The following is a 15,319-nucleotide window of genomic DNA, read 5'->3' as shown; positions in this document are numbered from 1 at the left end:
GAACCACCTTCAGATCAACGCGGGGAAAACCAAGAGCTGATGGTGTATTTCCGCAGGCACAGACTCCTCTCCCCAACACCGGTGAACATCCAGGGAAAGGACATTGAGATGGTGACATCTTATAAGTACCTGGGTGTTCATCTTAACAATAAACTGGACTGGACTAATCACATAACAGCACTATACAGGAAGGGCCAGAGCAGACTCTACCTGCTGAGGCGGCTCAGGTCTTTTGGAGTGCAGGGGGCGCTCTTGACCCTGCACCTTCTTTGACACTGTGGTGGCATCAGACATCTTCTACGGAGTGGTCTGCTGGGGCAGCAGCGTCTCGGCTGCAGATAGGAAGATCCTGGACAAGCTGATCAAGAAGGCCAGCTCTGTCCTGGGATGCTCTCTGGACTCAGTGCAGGTGGTGGGAGAAAGGAGGATGACAGCCAAGCTGTCATCTCTGAGGACTAACGACTCCCACCCCCGCAGGAGGAGATAAAAGCTCTGGAGAGCTCCTTAAGCAATAGACTGCTTCACCCAAAGTGTGTGAAGGAACGCTATCGCAGGTCCTTCCTGCCTGTTGCTGTCAGGCTATATAACCAGCACCGTTCTCAATAAACTGCACCATAGACACTTTATGGACACTATGGACACTTTATAAACACCATTATAAGCTTACTGTCCACCTTGTTGCTGTGTGCTGTTTTTTGCACATACAATCATTTGCACTAGATATGCTCTCTTTAATCCACTGCTCATTTTTATTCACTGCTCATTATTGTCCACTTCTCATTATTATTATTATTGTTATTATTTATTGCCGTTTCTTGTATTTGTGTACTTTATTTTGCATGTCTAGTTTTTGTATTCAAGAGAAGGTTGCAGTCTTTTAACAAAATAAAGATAACCATAGAACTAATTTTGAACTTGGGATGAAGGTGGTAGAGCTGCAAACAAAATTGGAACAAAGCTGAGCTGTCAGGTAGAAATATTTTCCATCTGTAGACTGCTTTTTCTACTGGACCGTAATCAGTAAAATGTATTGACTTTTTCTTTGTTACACCACATTGAAGAATGGTGAGAATTAGAGATGTTTTATTATTTCAAGTCAACTTTGTATGTTTTGTCAAATGTGATGTATAAATGTGTCTTAATGTGTTTTTGCTGCAGTTGCTGGCCACCCTGTTAATCCAGTATGAACGGATGAAAGGGGTTCAGTCATCTGGAGTGATGCTGATCTTTTGGCTGCTGGCACTGCTGTGTGCCACAGTCACCTTCAGATCCAAGATCTTCCAGGCCCTGGACGAGGTCAGTCTTGAATGAGCAGGGTGAAACCTGATATGGATTAACGGAGTTAATTACAAACCTCTGGGTGTAACCGGTTCTGTGTTGACCATGTCATTAGTAACTCCAAAGCCCTGAAACACAGTTACTTTCAGGAGAGACAATACTTACAGCAAACGTACCACAAAGCATTATCTTACACCAACAAGACAAGTTGCATGGGTTAAAAGCTTCATCTTTTTTATTTTAGCCGTCAACGGTGTGTTTGTGGAGGTACACCACCTTCTATATCTACTATGCTCTGCTGCTGGTTGCTCTGTTCCTGTCCTGCCTGACAGACCGGCTCCCCCTCTTCTCTCAAGCCGTCAAAGACTCGGTAAGACCACTGCTGCAGCTCCAAATGCTGACTGTGTTGGGGGAGCGCAGCAAATTAGTGGGATTTCAAAACACCTGTCCCTTATACCTCACAGAGTATCTTTGCTTCCCATCCCCCTGTTAAAGAATATAATCACAGTGATTGCTTCTATCCTTCCAGTTACTAGTCAGCCGATCTTAAATGGACGCTCGACTGATAAATAATCTCTGTGCACCCTCTAGATGCTGATTAAAAAGCTCATTCTGGGATCAGTATCTCAGCAGCTGAAAAATCTTTTGGGTCTAACTGTAATGCCTTTGTCCTCAGAATCCCTGCCCCGAGCCTGGAGCCTCTTTCCTTTCCAGAATAACCTTCTGTTGGATCACCAGGTAGGCACACAATTAACACCACAGTGGTGTGGATGGGGTGTGGATCTTGATGTGTATTCACAGACAGAGCAGTCTCATAATAATTGAGGGTGTTACAGAGTTTAGACTTTTTACTTATTCTTTTCTTTCTCTAGTTGTCTTTCTCTTGTTTAAACTTTTTGGAAGATTAAAAGAAATGCTCTAAATATACATGTTTGTATGCTGTACATGTGTCATTTTGTATATTATTAAGGGTTGCAGTTTTTTAGTATGTAATTCCCTCTTTGTGATACTTTCCTCCACTGCAACTCAGCAATTGGAGACAGCCTAGCGAAACAAAGAGGGAGTTCTGGACTAAACAGAAGTTTTGGCAATCTCCAGTTGCTTTGTCTAACTGCTGTAGCCTCATATAAATGTCAGCTAAACTTTGGAATATATTTTCACATGGAAAATGTGAAGGTGGGTCAGTGTTTCCCACACATTCATTTATTTAAAACATCTGCCGCCACTTTTTGGAATACCAGGTGCAGTGAAAGTGAAACTTAACATTTCAGTGCCCTGGTCTAAAAGTTTGCTTTCACTCACAAACAGCTGCTGCTCTCATCCATTGATCTCATCTGATCAGCTCTGATTGGATCAACTGATCAATTATCAAGCCTGTGACTTAAATTCCACAAACAGTTCTGCCTGTGCTGCATTCACTAAGCCACAAAAACCTCAGAATTTGAAGAGGGGATACAGACTGATATTGGCTGTGAGAAAACAATATTTCTTGTTGATACCACTGCTTATAAAAAAATAAAAAAAAACATTTGATCACAAAAAAAAGAGAAAACAATATTTCTCTAGCATTTGATAATCTGCTGCAGTTCTTAATTTCTTTCATTGTTTGTCTGTTGGAAAAACAAATCTCTTCAATAGAGCATAGTCTCGGTCAGAAGAATTTCTCATGGAGGAGCTGAATTATTCATTCATTTCCCTTCGCACATTGTAATGTTGCCTCTACTATTGAAAAAGCTGTCAACAGACCACACTTTTTTCATTGGTGAAAGTGGTACAAAATAACTGTTGCGCAGGCCATCTGCTTCCACCCAATTCCCTGCCTTAGTCCATGTTCACTGTAAACCTCAAATCGTTTTACTAAGCTTGTACTCAAAAGTTTTAGTTTAGTACAATACAGTAACATATACCTTTTCAGTACACCAGACACAAAGCAAATGTGTCACATTACCCTTGTCTGACAGGAATTTTATGTTAGTTTAACATAATTTTTTTTTTTTTTTTGTCATTGTGCACTTAATTCTGTGTCATAACATAAAAACATTGAGTTCACATTTTACAACCATATTGTTTTTTAGATATCATTGTAGTATAAATATATATTGTGGCAAGCTTAGATTTCTCAATTGCAAGAATAAGGCAAAGAGATGAATTCTGAGCTGGGAAGTGCTCCTTATTTCACCACAGTACAATTCTATCTACTACAACATTAACTGTTACCCATTAAAACCATTGTGAAATATAGAAACATTAATCAATGTGTAATGGGTAACGTTAATGATTTAGAACACATTTAAACACAGTTGTCTTCGGCTTATGGCCTTAAACACATTGTCTCAGGGCATGCGGGGAAACTCCACCCATTTAGCACCACCACAATATGTTAAGTGCACAATGGTAGTATTGTTTATTGGCCTTTAAATAATTAAGCAAAATTGGCTTTATAAATTTTAGTAAAATTAACTCAAAACTCAAAAATGGTTGACTTAACATAAAAAAGTTATGTCAAGATAAATTACATTGTAAATAAAATATATTTGTGATTATAAGTTAGTTGATAACTTAGTGTCATATTATTTTTTTGTCAGTATTATAATTTTATTAGGGGCCTCTCTGGGCCCCTCTTAATCATGGGCCCCTACAATCCTTCTCCTTTTTCCCCCCTTTTCGGCGCCCCAGCTTCTGGCTCATTTCTCACTCGCCGGCGACTCTCGCCATACTGCCAGGAGCGGCATAATGTAGGGGCCGGTCTACCTGGGCTCAGCTGATCGAGCCATCCCACTGGCCGATAGCACCCGTGGGTGTGTCTGTAGGTACCTCAGTGTCTGGAGGTGAGCAAGCCATCAGCTGACTGTCTCATAAAAAAAATATATTTATAAAATATACAGGATCGCCACACTTTATACATTGGAAAGTGGAGGCAACAATGAACAATATAGATGAAAAACCTGGCCATTGTTGTTGTTCTGATTCCTCCGATTTTTTAAAAATAACATGATCGGCCCTGACATCCCTAGATTCTGCATCATCAGAGTGTTTTAAGTACCAATCATGTATCTTTTCCCATGGTTCTAGATACGGGGACCAGTCGCAACTTAAATCTAATGTAGACACCACTACATACAATATGAAGCCTCACAAAACACCGCTTGTGGCCATTATTGATTCACTTGTTGATTAATAATTAATATTGATTAAAGACCATACACTAGGTGCCAATAAAAGGACACTTAGATAAACCACATTCATTTTCAGCTGTAGTTGATCTTGTACCATTAAGTGGTCAGTGGTCACATTCATAGTAAGTGGGTTTCAAAAGACTACAAACAGTCCTAACTTAAAAAACATTTGAAGCTGAAGTCATCATTAAGTCCACTTGGTGTCATAGTGTTGTGTGTATATCTTAAAGGGCCAGTGTGTAATATTTGGCATGGTTTATTGTCAATCTGAATCTGAATCTGAATATTCTACCCATTGATATGTTTATACAAGTGTATAATCGCTATAAAATAAAATTCGTTTGGTTTTCATAGCCTTATAATTATGCTTTTACACACATATATATATATATATATATATATATATATATATATATATATATATATATATATATATATAGCAAGGGTCTTGCTTTAGAGAGGTCGCCATCTTGCGCCGCCATGTATGTACGGCAGACCGAGCGGACAATCCAGCCAGCCAGAGAACGCGTTTCGTGTGTATAAATGAACCAACGAAGACAGCGGAAGGAAGGAAGAAGGAGGAGGAAACAGCAGAGAGTGTTAGTAGTTCGTTGATAGAGAGTAGTGAAAAGTTTTTTTAGTTATAAAGTTTGCGAATGGACCACACTTACCACGCAACAGGAGAGAATGAACCCGAACCGTCATCTGCGAGGAAAAGAAGACGCAACTTCACTCCTTGTGATGCACGCTTTTCCTCCTGATGATATATCTCCCCAACGATGGTAGCAGTAGCACCGAATCCCATTCTGTGCATTCAGCCTCTCTTCTCGCCCGCTCAGCATCAAACACATGGAGTTCCTCATCTGTATGCTCCGGCTCAAACAGGTATGGCTCTGGGTCTGTGGCCACTACAAGAAACTCTTCAAAATCGCGTTCAAAGTCGTCCATTGCAGCTACTATAGTTCGGAGATATTGCTAGGCTAAATAAACAGCTGAGCTCTGTTTACAGGCTACACTGTCAGTCAGTGTGCGGGCTGGAGATTGGTGGAGCAAAGAGGGGAGGGGGTCCCCACTCGGTATTGTAAACGAGTATGTGTGTATGGAGTGTGTGTGTGTGTGTGTGTGTGTTACGCTAGAAGAGTCAGAGTTAGGGACAGAGTTTTTTACCCCCTGGAGTGTTACCGGAGTTTCTGGAGTGCTCAAATAAACTGGCCTTTTTCCCCGAACGCTCCTCTGGTCTCCTGCTCGAGAGTCATTCATTACAATATTGTAACATGGTTTAGATTTCTGAATAAATATTCACCTCGTCGCTAGATAGAAGCAGAAGAATATTAGAGAGGTTTTAGTACAGAAAATTCAGGCGAGCTCTCCAAAATTGCACCATGTTTGCATGTGATTTTTGTCATGTACAAGCCTATATCTTTTTTTTTTCTGTAAATCCCTAATGATTTTGATGGATTTGTTGTTGTTTATTTAGTTGTTGTTTGAGCTGTGTTTGGGGCATGTAAAAAGGGTTTTTACAGCATTGTAGCCCAGGTTCTGCTGTTTAATTTGATGTGCAACATCACTATATTCTTCGTGATCAGTGCATTGTTTCACACTGTGTTTGCAAAGTCACTCTCAATGTCCCCCAATTGGGGGACTTTCAGGCTTTTAAACATTTCTCTCTTGGCCAGTCCTCTTCTAGTACCCACTCACACAATGTCCGGCCATGTCGATCTCATGCTCCAAACTTTGTTACGCTGTTGCTGCACAGACGCTCATCTCCATGCACAACAGGACAAAAAGGGAAATCGTCATCTGTCTGTTATGTGTATTAGATGAGTTAGCAAGGAGGCTAACTGCTAACCACTATTTTGAGCCTAATTGACAGCCCTGATAGAACAAGATGTGTGGAGCAAACCCCTTCATTCTGTCCTGGACTGATGATCTGATACGGGATTATTCTCACTGCTCTGCTGTGCTATCCCTCCTGACAGATCAGATAGGCCTATGCCTATCTGCTAAGCTGATCTCTCTGTCTTTCTGTCTGTTGCAGTGGTGTCTTTTCCCTTGCTTCTCTGCTTTGTGGTGGCTTTGAGTTTTAGTGGCTATGCTATCAGCAATCCATACTCCTTACTTCACAGCTAGACAGCGCGGGTAATGCAGTGTCTTCACTAGGCCATGAATATAATGGGTGGTAGTAGCACGGGAACACTGATCAAACTGAGCTTTACTATCTTTGGGTTCTGGAGGACTGTTGTTTTCCTGGTGTCTTTTCTTTGATGAACTCTTCAGATGCTTCAAGCTGCAATATTTAGTCTTGTATTGACAATTAAGTGGAGATGCTTAATTATTGTGCTTTTTCTGTTGGTATCCAGCTTAACCCTGGTCCCTCAATCATACGTAACACGCTGGCTGATTTTAAAAATATATCTGGGATACTTGTCGTACTGAACGTACAAACACTTCCTAAAATGTTTGTGATACAAATACTGGATAAGGATGCAGTGATTAATGGCTTCAATGTTCGTCATTCTGACCGTCCCAGGAAAAGCAGTGGTATGGTGATTTATGTTACATCCAGTCATGCTTGTCAGGCCATGCTCTTCAAATCTTCTTTCAAGCAGTTTGAAATATTATCTCCAAGTATTGGTTTGTCTGGTGGTCAGTATTTAACTGTTGTTGGTTGCTTTAGGCCCCCTTCTGCAACCAAGGACACATTCCTCTCTTTAATTCAGCTCTTATCTCGACTACATTTTACGGAACTCACTTTCATATGTGATTTTAATTGGCTGTGATCAGTGTCTGATGATTTTAAAACTTAATGTTAACCTTACACACCAAATTGAAAGCCTCACATCTTGACATCAGAGGTTAAGACAAATCATCGTTGACTTTCTTTTAATTACCAATATGTCGCACAAATGCTTTTAAGCAGGGGGTTTTTGCTAATGATCTAAGCAATCACAATGTGCTTGGTGCTATAAGGGACACCCTCATTCTAAACCCTGTGTTGTTAGAAAAAGACATCTGAGGCACTTCATTGAGCAAGCCTTGCTTTATGATTTATTTATTTTTTTTAAATGGGATTGTGTTTTATTGACCTTATTGTTTTTGTACACTGCATGTGGGAACTTATGGCACTAACTGTTGAAGTTTTGAAAGTGATTTTTTTTTCATATTCTTGCTTGATATTCAACTTAAGCTGCTCAACAGTCTGGGTTCTTGTAGTATTTTGCGCTTCATTATGCGCCACACATTTTCAATGGGAATTGGGTCTGGACTGAAGGCAGGTCAGTGTAGTACCTGCACTCTTGTACTACGAAGCCATGCTGCTGGAATACATACAGAATGTGTCTCATTGTCTTGCTGAAATAAGCAGGGATGTCCCCAGAAAAAGACATTGTCTGGATGGCAGTATATGTTGCTCAAAAACTTTTATGTACCTTTCAGCATTCATGGGGCCTTCACAGATGTGATAGTTACCCATGATGCTACAATCACAGATGCTGGCTTTGAACTTAAAGCTGGTAACATCTGGATGGTCCCTTTCCTCTTTAGCCCAGAGGACACGACGTCCATGATTTCCCAAAAACAATTTGAAATGTGGACTTCTGAGACCACAGCACACTTTTCCACTTTGTGTCAGTCCATCTTGGACAATAATAATAATAACAATAACAATAATAATAATAATAATAATAATAATAATACATTTTATTTGTATCACACTTTACATTATAAAATAATCTCAAAGTGCTACAATACAATTCATAAAAACAACAATAAAATTCAACACAAGTAGGCTCTTTTAAAAAGGTGGGATTTCAAGCCAGTGTCCAAAAACTGTGGTGCCCTCAGGTGCTCTGGTAGGGCATTCCACAGATGGGGAGCTGCAGAGCTGAAAGCCCGATCCCCCATGGTGCGGAGCTTGGTCCTGGGGGTTTTTAGGTGGTAGGTGCAGGAGGAGCGGATGAGCTCAGGCCCAGAGAAGTCGGCACTATTTCTGGATGTTGTTGATATATGGCTTTCACTTTGCATGGTAGAGTCTTAACTTGCATTAGTAGATGCAGCGATGAGCTGTGTTTACTGACAGTGGTTTTCCAAAGTGTTCCTTAGCCCATGTAGTGATATCCTTTATACAGTTGGTTTTACATGGTTTTTAATGCAGTGCTGCCTGAGGGACCAAAGGTCACAGGCAATCATTGTTGATTTTTGGCCTTGCCCCTTACTTGCAGATATTTCTCCAGATTCTCTGAATCTTTTAGTTTTAGTTTATTTGTTTATTTGGACGGGACAGTGCAAAATTAATGAACACAAGGCATGAGGCAGATACAAGTACCTGGAACATGATACAGCGTAAAAATTGCCGGATTTAGCACAAGGCTAATTTCCATCCGTAGTCCCCAACACATAGAAGACAATATAAAAACAAACCTTTAACACACTTAGACACCATAAAATTAGCAGCAAATACATTCAATAGACATAGCAGCATTCATTCAGAAAAGGAGGAAGAAGAGAGAAAGAAACAAAAAAAGAAAGAAATATAAAAGACACTCCATAGCAGCAGTACATTCAAAATACAATAGGTCAGTGGTTACATGACTGGTTGGCTTTTAGCCATTTTTTTAGTGTACCTCTAAAGGTGGCAATGGTGGGAATTTCTCTTAGGTACTCTGGGAGGCAGTTCCAGGTTTGGCTGCCTTTTATAGAGAGCTCATTTTGGCCAAATGTGGTCAGTCTGTGTTGCACCTCTGGTGTCTGACCTAGTTACAAGTCCGGTCGATTGTTTTATATGAATGAATTCCTGTACAGGAGGGGGCACTAGGCCATTTAAACACTTAAAAACAAAACAAGCACTCTTCAGGACTCTTAAATTTTCAAAGTTTAAGAAGTTGTATTGATCCAAAATGTTGCAGTGATGGTATGACAATGGTTTTCTGGAAAAAAATCTTTATGGCTTTGTGAAAGAGTTGTTCAATGGGTTTTAAAACTGTGGCGCCTGCAAATGACCAGTTTGTGAAACAGTATTCAATGTGAGAGAATATCATGCAGTGGAGATAGGTTTTTGCAGCGTCGACTGTTAAGAAGGGCCTGATTTCTTCAAAATTTGCTAAATTAAAATTCACTGTGCTTTTCACTTTTTTTGTGTTTCTTGAAGGTTAGGTTAGAGTCTAAAATGACTCCCAGGTACTTGAAATGAGAGACTAATTCAAGTTCCTCCCCCCAAGGAACACATTGGACCGTGTAATTTTGCTGCGCGTTTGCTGAACAACATGAATACGGTTTTTGTAGTGTTAAGCAGTAGACATGTACTCTGCAGCTAGTGTTGGACCATGATTAGACCGTCTGTTAATTTGCTTGAGATCAGGTCAGGTTTTTTGCCATGAAGGAAGATGACTGCATCATCTGCGTACATTTGGATGTTAAAGTCAGGGCATGCGTCAGACAGGTCATTTATATACAAGGAAAAGAGTAGTGGCCCAAGGACCGAGCCTTGTGGCACACCTGCTGGATTATCAAGGCAGGGCGATTTGACGCCGTCAATCATGACACACTGTTTGTTAGGTAGGACCTGAACCATTTTATAGTATCTGTGGAGAAATTGAAATGAGATAATTTTACCAGGAGTACTTGATGGTTGGCAGTGTCAAATGCCCTCCTGAGGTCCAGGAACACAGCACCTACGTATGAATGTTTGTCCAGCATGTATTTGATTTTTTCAATGAACACACAGTTCGCTGTTTCAGTGGAGTGATAGGCACGAAAGCCAAACTGAAGTGGGTGGAGTGGGGTGTGGCCTTTATCTAGGTGTATAATCAACAGTTTCGATACCCATTTTTCAGCAACCTTGGATATGGAAAGTTGCTAATTGGCCTGTAGTTGGCCGCTGCTGCCCTGCTACCACACTTAAATATTGGTGTCACTGTGGCCACCTTCAATGATGATGGCACCCCCTTTGAGCCTATTGATTGATTCCCTAAAATGGTGATCAGTTTTATTAAAGCATCGGAATATGTTTTTATAAAATCTGTATCTAGGCCATGTGCATCCTTGGCCTTAGAGCGTTTTAGTGCTGCGAGGATTTTTCTTACCTCATCCTGATCTATTTCCTCCAGCTCAAAGAGGGGTCCGGCATCCGTCGTTGGGCTGGGTGAAACGCTTGAGGGGGTGAAGAGTTTTGTTGTTTCCAGCACACTGTTTAAGAAATAATTATTAAAAGTATAGGCCAGCATAGCGGGATCTTTAGTTAAAATGTTGTTGACCTTTAGTTCTAGAGTGTTGTTTTCATCCTTGTTCTGTTTACATAGTAGTTTATTTAAAATTTTCCATACTTTTTTACTATTTCCTTTTGCACCTTCAATTACGTTAATAAAAAAGTTTGCTTTGGTCTTTCTTAGGATTTGGGTTACCTTACTGCGCCCCTGGGTAAATTTATGCCTATCTGTCGGTAGGCCAGATTTTAAGCTTGCTTTGAGGAGTGAGTCTCTAGACTTCAGGAGAGAAATGCAATTTTTGTCCAGCCAGGGAAGATGAGTTTTCTTCCTGGCCTTCTGGCGCCCTCTTCTGGAGATCACTTCATTTATTTTATCTGTGAACAGATTACAGTTTTCCTCAGTATCAGTAGAGGAGAGGGTCTCAGGCCAGTTTATACTTTTAACAGCATTACCATAAGATTGTTGCATATTCTTTGGGATGACGTTAGAAGAGAAGGATTTTTTATTTGGTGCATTTAGTAGCCATTTTTTGTTCAATTTCCTAGTGAAGAAAATAAAATTATGGTCAGAAAGACTGGTCAGTAAATTGTAGGTTTTATCGATTCTGTCAACTTTGTTAGTGAACAGTAGGTCTATCCTGGTTTTGGAGGTGTAAGTGACTCTGGTCGGTTGTTTTATAACCAAGTTGTACCAAGTTGTGAGCATCCATGGTTTGCTTGAGGTTTTTTCTGTTCTGTTTATTGTCCCAATTTATGTTAAAATCCCCTAGAAAGATGGTCTCTTTGTTAGCAGGAGTTCAGCAGGAGCTTTAGTTGATCATAAAAATCAACTCTGGCGGTTGGCTGTCTATACAAGCAAATCAGAGAGAACGACATTTCTCTTGACAGAGTGATTTCTACACCAACACAGTCAAAACAAATATCAGTTGGCAATAAAATCTCTTTGCACGCAAGAGTGTCCTTGACATAGAGCAATACACCCCCACCTTTTCCATTAGTTCTGTCCTTCCTGAACACCTTATATCCTGGCATAGAAACAAGGGCTTCTGGGGACAACTGTTTTAGCCATGATTCTGATATTCCTAGGCAGTCAATGTTGGATTTATGTAAGAGATGCTCTAACTGTTCACGTTTGTTACCAAGACTATGAATATTTAAATATCCACAAAAGAGTCCCTTTGGTTTGCACTGGGATTCCCAGACAATTTTGGCATGGTTAAAAGTTTGAAACAGTTTTGTACAATGGTGCTTTTTTAAAACTGGATTTCCAGGTTTTGCCTCTGTTTTGTCTGTAACGAGTGAGGCACAGGACAGTCGGGAGGACCGGGGTGACAGCCGACTACGAGCTGCTGGCCGTTGTTGTGCCATAGGCGCAGCTCCGCTGATAGTCGGGGTCAGGTTGACTCGCCGGGGAGCGACGTTGTTGTTGTCCTGGGTCCTACTGCGACGTCCCGAGACAGGGGCTGCCTGGAACGCAGTCGGTATCTGGCCAGATACCGGATGACTGGCATCAGGCAGCGGGCCGACAGTGACGGAGGTAACCGGTGTGTTGGAGCAGCACCGGGGTGACCGCCGGCTATGAGTTGCTAGGCGTCGTGCCGTCAGCGCGTCACCACTGATAGCCAGGGGCGGGTAGCCTAGCTTGGAGGCGACACTGGTTATCTGGGTCTCTTCAGACATCGGGTAGCTGCCAACAGGACGGACAACAGGGAGACACAGCCACCAAAACACTGGAGGAGGTAAGTGAAGCACAGCTAGCAGGTCGCTAGCCAGGCTAGTTGTTAGCTGCCACTACCAGGCTAGTTGCTGCTGGACATTGTTTGCTATCAACTTACTAGCCGAGTAAGCATGTGATAGAGGCGAAGCAGTTGTCTTGGGGTCGACAAATCCTGGTCCTGGACATGGGTGGATGTCACCAGATAGTAGCGGGCATAAGGAGATAATTACATTTTCCTCTCCGTGTTAGGGGACGTACTGAGTGCCGCTTCAGGGTCTCATAAATCACTGCACGTCCGTAACCAAGATGTTTCACTTCTGGGAGATCGTTCTGGATGTAGAAGTTTTCTATACTTTCTCCAACAGGTATTTTCTGGACAGGAATGTAGCATAGGCGTGTTAACGCAGTTAAGATTATAAAAATCAAGCAAAGTCCACGGACTGTGCCAGACACCGTGCTCCCTGCTACTGCCATAAACACCTCTCCACCATGATGATATTGGATTGTAGATGGTGAAATCACTCAATTTCTTGTAACTGTGCTTTGAGAAACATTGTTGTTAAACTGTTGAACTATTTGCCCACACAGTTTTCCACAAAGAGGTGGACCTTGCACCACCCTTCTTGTGAACAGCTGAGCCTTTCGAAGACGCCCCTTTTTTATCTAATGAAGATACTATCACCTGTTTCAGCATCTGTGGCTCAGAGGTAGAGGGGGTCGTCCACCAGGGGGGAAATCAATGGTTCGATCCCCGGCTCCTCCAGTCTGCATGTCGAAGTATCGAAGTTAAGATACCAAACCTCAAATTGCTCCCGATGATGCTTCCATCGGTGTGTGAGTTTGTTAAAAAAACTGAGTAGCAGGTGGCACCTTGTGTGGTAGCCTCAGCCACCAGTGTATGAATGTGTGTGTGAATGGGTGAATGTGACTCGTAGTGTAAAAAGTGCTTTGAGTGGCCGGATGACTAGAAAGGCTCTATACAAATGCAGGTCCATTTACCAATTAACCTGTTAACTAGGGCTGGGAATTACTTAAAGCTCCATGATATGATATTATCACGATACCTAAGTCACAATACAATATTATTGCGATTTTAAACATATTGGGATAAAATATATTGCAATATATTGTGATTTATTACCTGTTAGGAGTTTAGTGTTACTGGAGCCCACAGAAACGTAAACATCTCCTTCCACTCCTATGCTGACGACACACAGCTGTATCTCCCTCTCAAGCCTAACCACAAGTCCAGTGTTGCCAGTCTCATGAACTGCCTCGAGGACATAAAGAACTGGATGGCACAGAATTTCCTCCAGCTGAATGAGGGCACATTATAAGTTGCCCCCTTGGCTCCATTAGAGGGATTTCTGACCAGCCCCGTAGCTTCTCTAACTATGATTCCACCTTTAAATTTGAGAAACAAATAAATGCAGTAGTAATAGCCAGCTTTTTCCAACTCTGCACCATTTCCAAAATCAAGGCATTTCTCTCCCTTATAGACCTGGGGCCTATTGCACAAAAGCTGGGATATCTTGGTTATTCTGGCTCAACTTATCCGTGATCCGGTTGCACAAAAGCGGGATAGTGGACAGCGGGATATGTTATGACATAAGTTACCATGGAGATTTATTCTGTGGAGCTAGCCTGCTCCAGACCAGGCTAAGTTCCAGGATCTATTTAATCTCATCCCTTATCTCAGTCAGCAGTCACCACAAACGGAACCCAATAGTTATTCCACTGCCCACTGCACATTGTTATCACATTCAACCAGACCCACTGTCATTATTTAAACATTTGTGATCATTAATTGCAATCATTTTAGATAAATGATTTTAGATGATTTTGCAATCATTAGATAATTTACAGTTTTCCATAGACTATATATAAAATACACATCCCATATAAATATAAATACACATGAAAGAGTAACATGATGTTCCTTTATTGAATAAGGATAAATCAAAGCAAGTAAACCATGAGCTCCTTTCAAAACTTCTGAAAAAAGTCACACAGTGACTCTACAAGATAGAAAGCACGGAATCAAAGCATATTATACAACACAAGAATAAATACACATTCAAAGGTCTGTATATGATACACCCCGCATGTCTGCACACTGAAATAATGCAGGACAAATCCATACACAACAAATGAACAGACAAATGAATGGATGCAGTAGCCTCCCTGCAAGCTTGTATACACACAGTATACAGCACAAACAACATAAGAGGCCAAATCAATTTAAATTGAATAAAAAAAACACAAATTCCTCTGCCAATGCAGGCCATATTTAACTGAAATTCACAGCATGCGTCTCTGCCACTGCAGGACATATTTAACTTAAATTTAATGCATGCATGTTAACTAAAATAATTTAACACATATTGGTCCCTGACCAGCCGACCACTGTCGTCATCGGGGAAGATGGCAGGATTGTCACAGTCCATGCGTGATGGCACTCTGGGGGCCCTCTCCTTCCTCAGGCAGGCCACATTGTGGAGGACAGCACAGGCCATAGTGATGTCACATACCCTTAAAGGGCTGACCCTTAAGTGGTTAAGACAGTGAAAGCGTGCCTTCAGGAGGCCAAAGGTCATTTCAATCCTGGCCCTTGTCCTGGCAAGGGCATGATTATAGGCCTGCTGTGCTTCCTGAGGGTCTATGTATGGTGTGAGGAGAAAATGCTGGCAGGCATACCCCCTGTCCCCCAGCAACACACCAGAGAATTCACCTGTCAATACAAAATCTCATCATCACAACCTCATAAATAGAGTGACATTCTTGACACAGCCATGATGTAAAAAGCGGTTATTAACAGAGGTTGTGTGGCTCACCTTGTGATAGGCACTGATAGATTCCAGAGGTCCGAAAGACTCGGGAGTCATGGACCGGGCCGGGCCACTTTGCCACAACATTGCTGATCAGATAGTCAGCATCGCAGACCAT

The 15,319-nt window shown here is 41.5% G+C and overlaps 1 protein-coding gene across 2 annotated transcripts in view; it reads left to right on the top strand.

Annotated features, from left to right (window-relative positions):
- The window catches only part of abcc1 (ATP binding cassette subfamily C member 1 (ABCC1 blood group)), a 109,574-nt gene that overhangs the window by 36,310 nt on the left and 57,945 nt on the right, over positions 1-15,319 (top strand). For both annotated transcript variants that reach the window (XR_013487967.1, XM_033644634.2), the window contains exons 4-6: positions 1,159-1,296; positions 1,523-1,648; positions 1,955-2,016. Coding sequence is in view for 1 of the 2 variants with exons in the window: in XM_033644634.2 (XP_033500525.1) it covers positions 1,159-1,296; positions 1,523-1,648; positions 1,955-2,016 (326 nt within the window). In the remaining variant the exon portion in view is untranslated. The remainder of the gene's footprint in view (positions 1-1,158; positions 1,297-1,522; positions 1,649-1,954; positions 2,017-15,319) is intronic.

Source organism: Epinephelus lanceolatus, chromosome 18 (genome assembly GCF_041903045.1).
Source record: "Epinephelus lanceolatus isolate andai-2023 chromosome 18, ASM4190304v1, whole genome shotgun sequence".
In the NCBI taxonomy this organism is placed as follows: domain Eukaryota; kingdom Metazoa; phylum Chordata; class Actinopteri; order Perciformes; family Serranidae; genus Epinephelus; species Epinephelus lanceolatus.
Note: the sequence above shows the minus strand (reverse complement) of the source record. Positions and strands in the feature narration are given on the sequence as shown.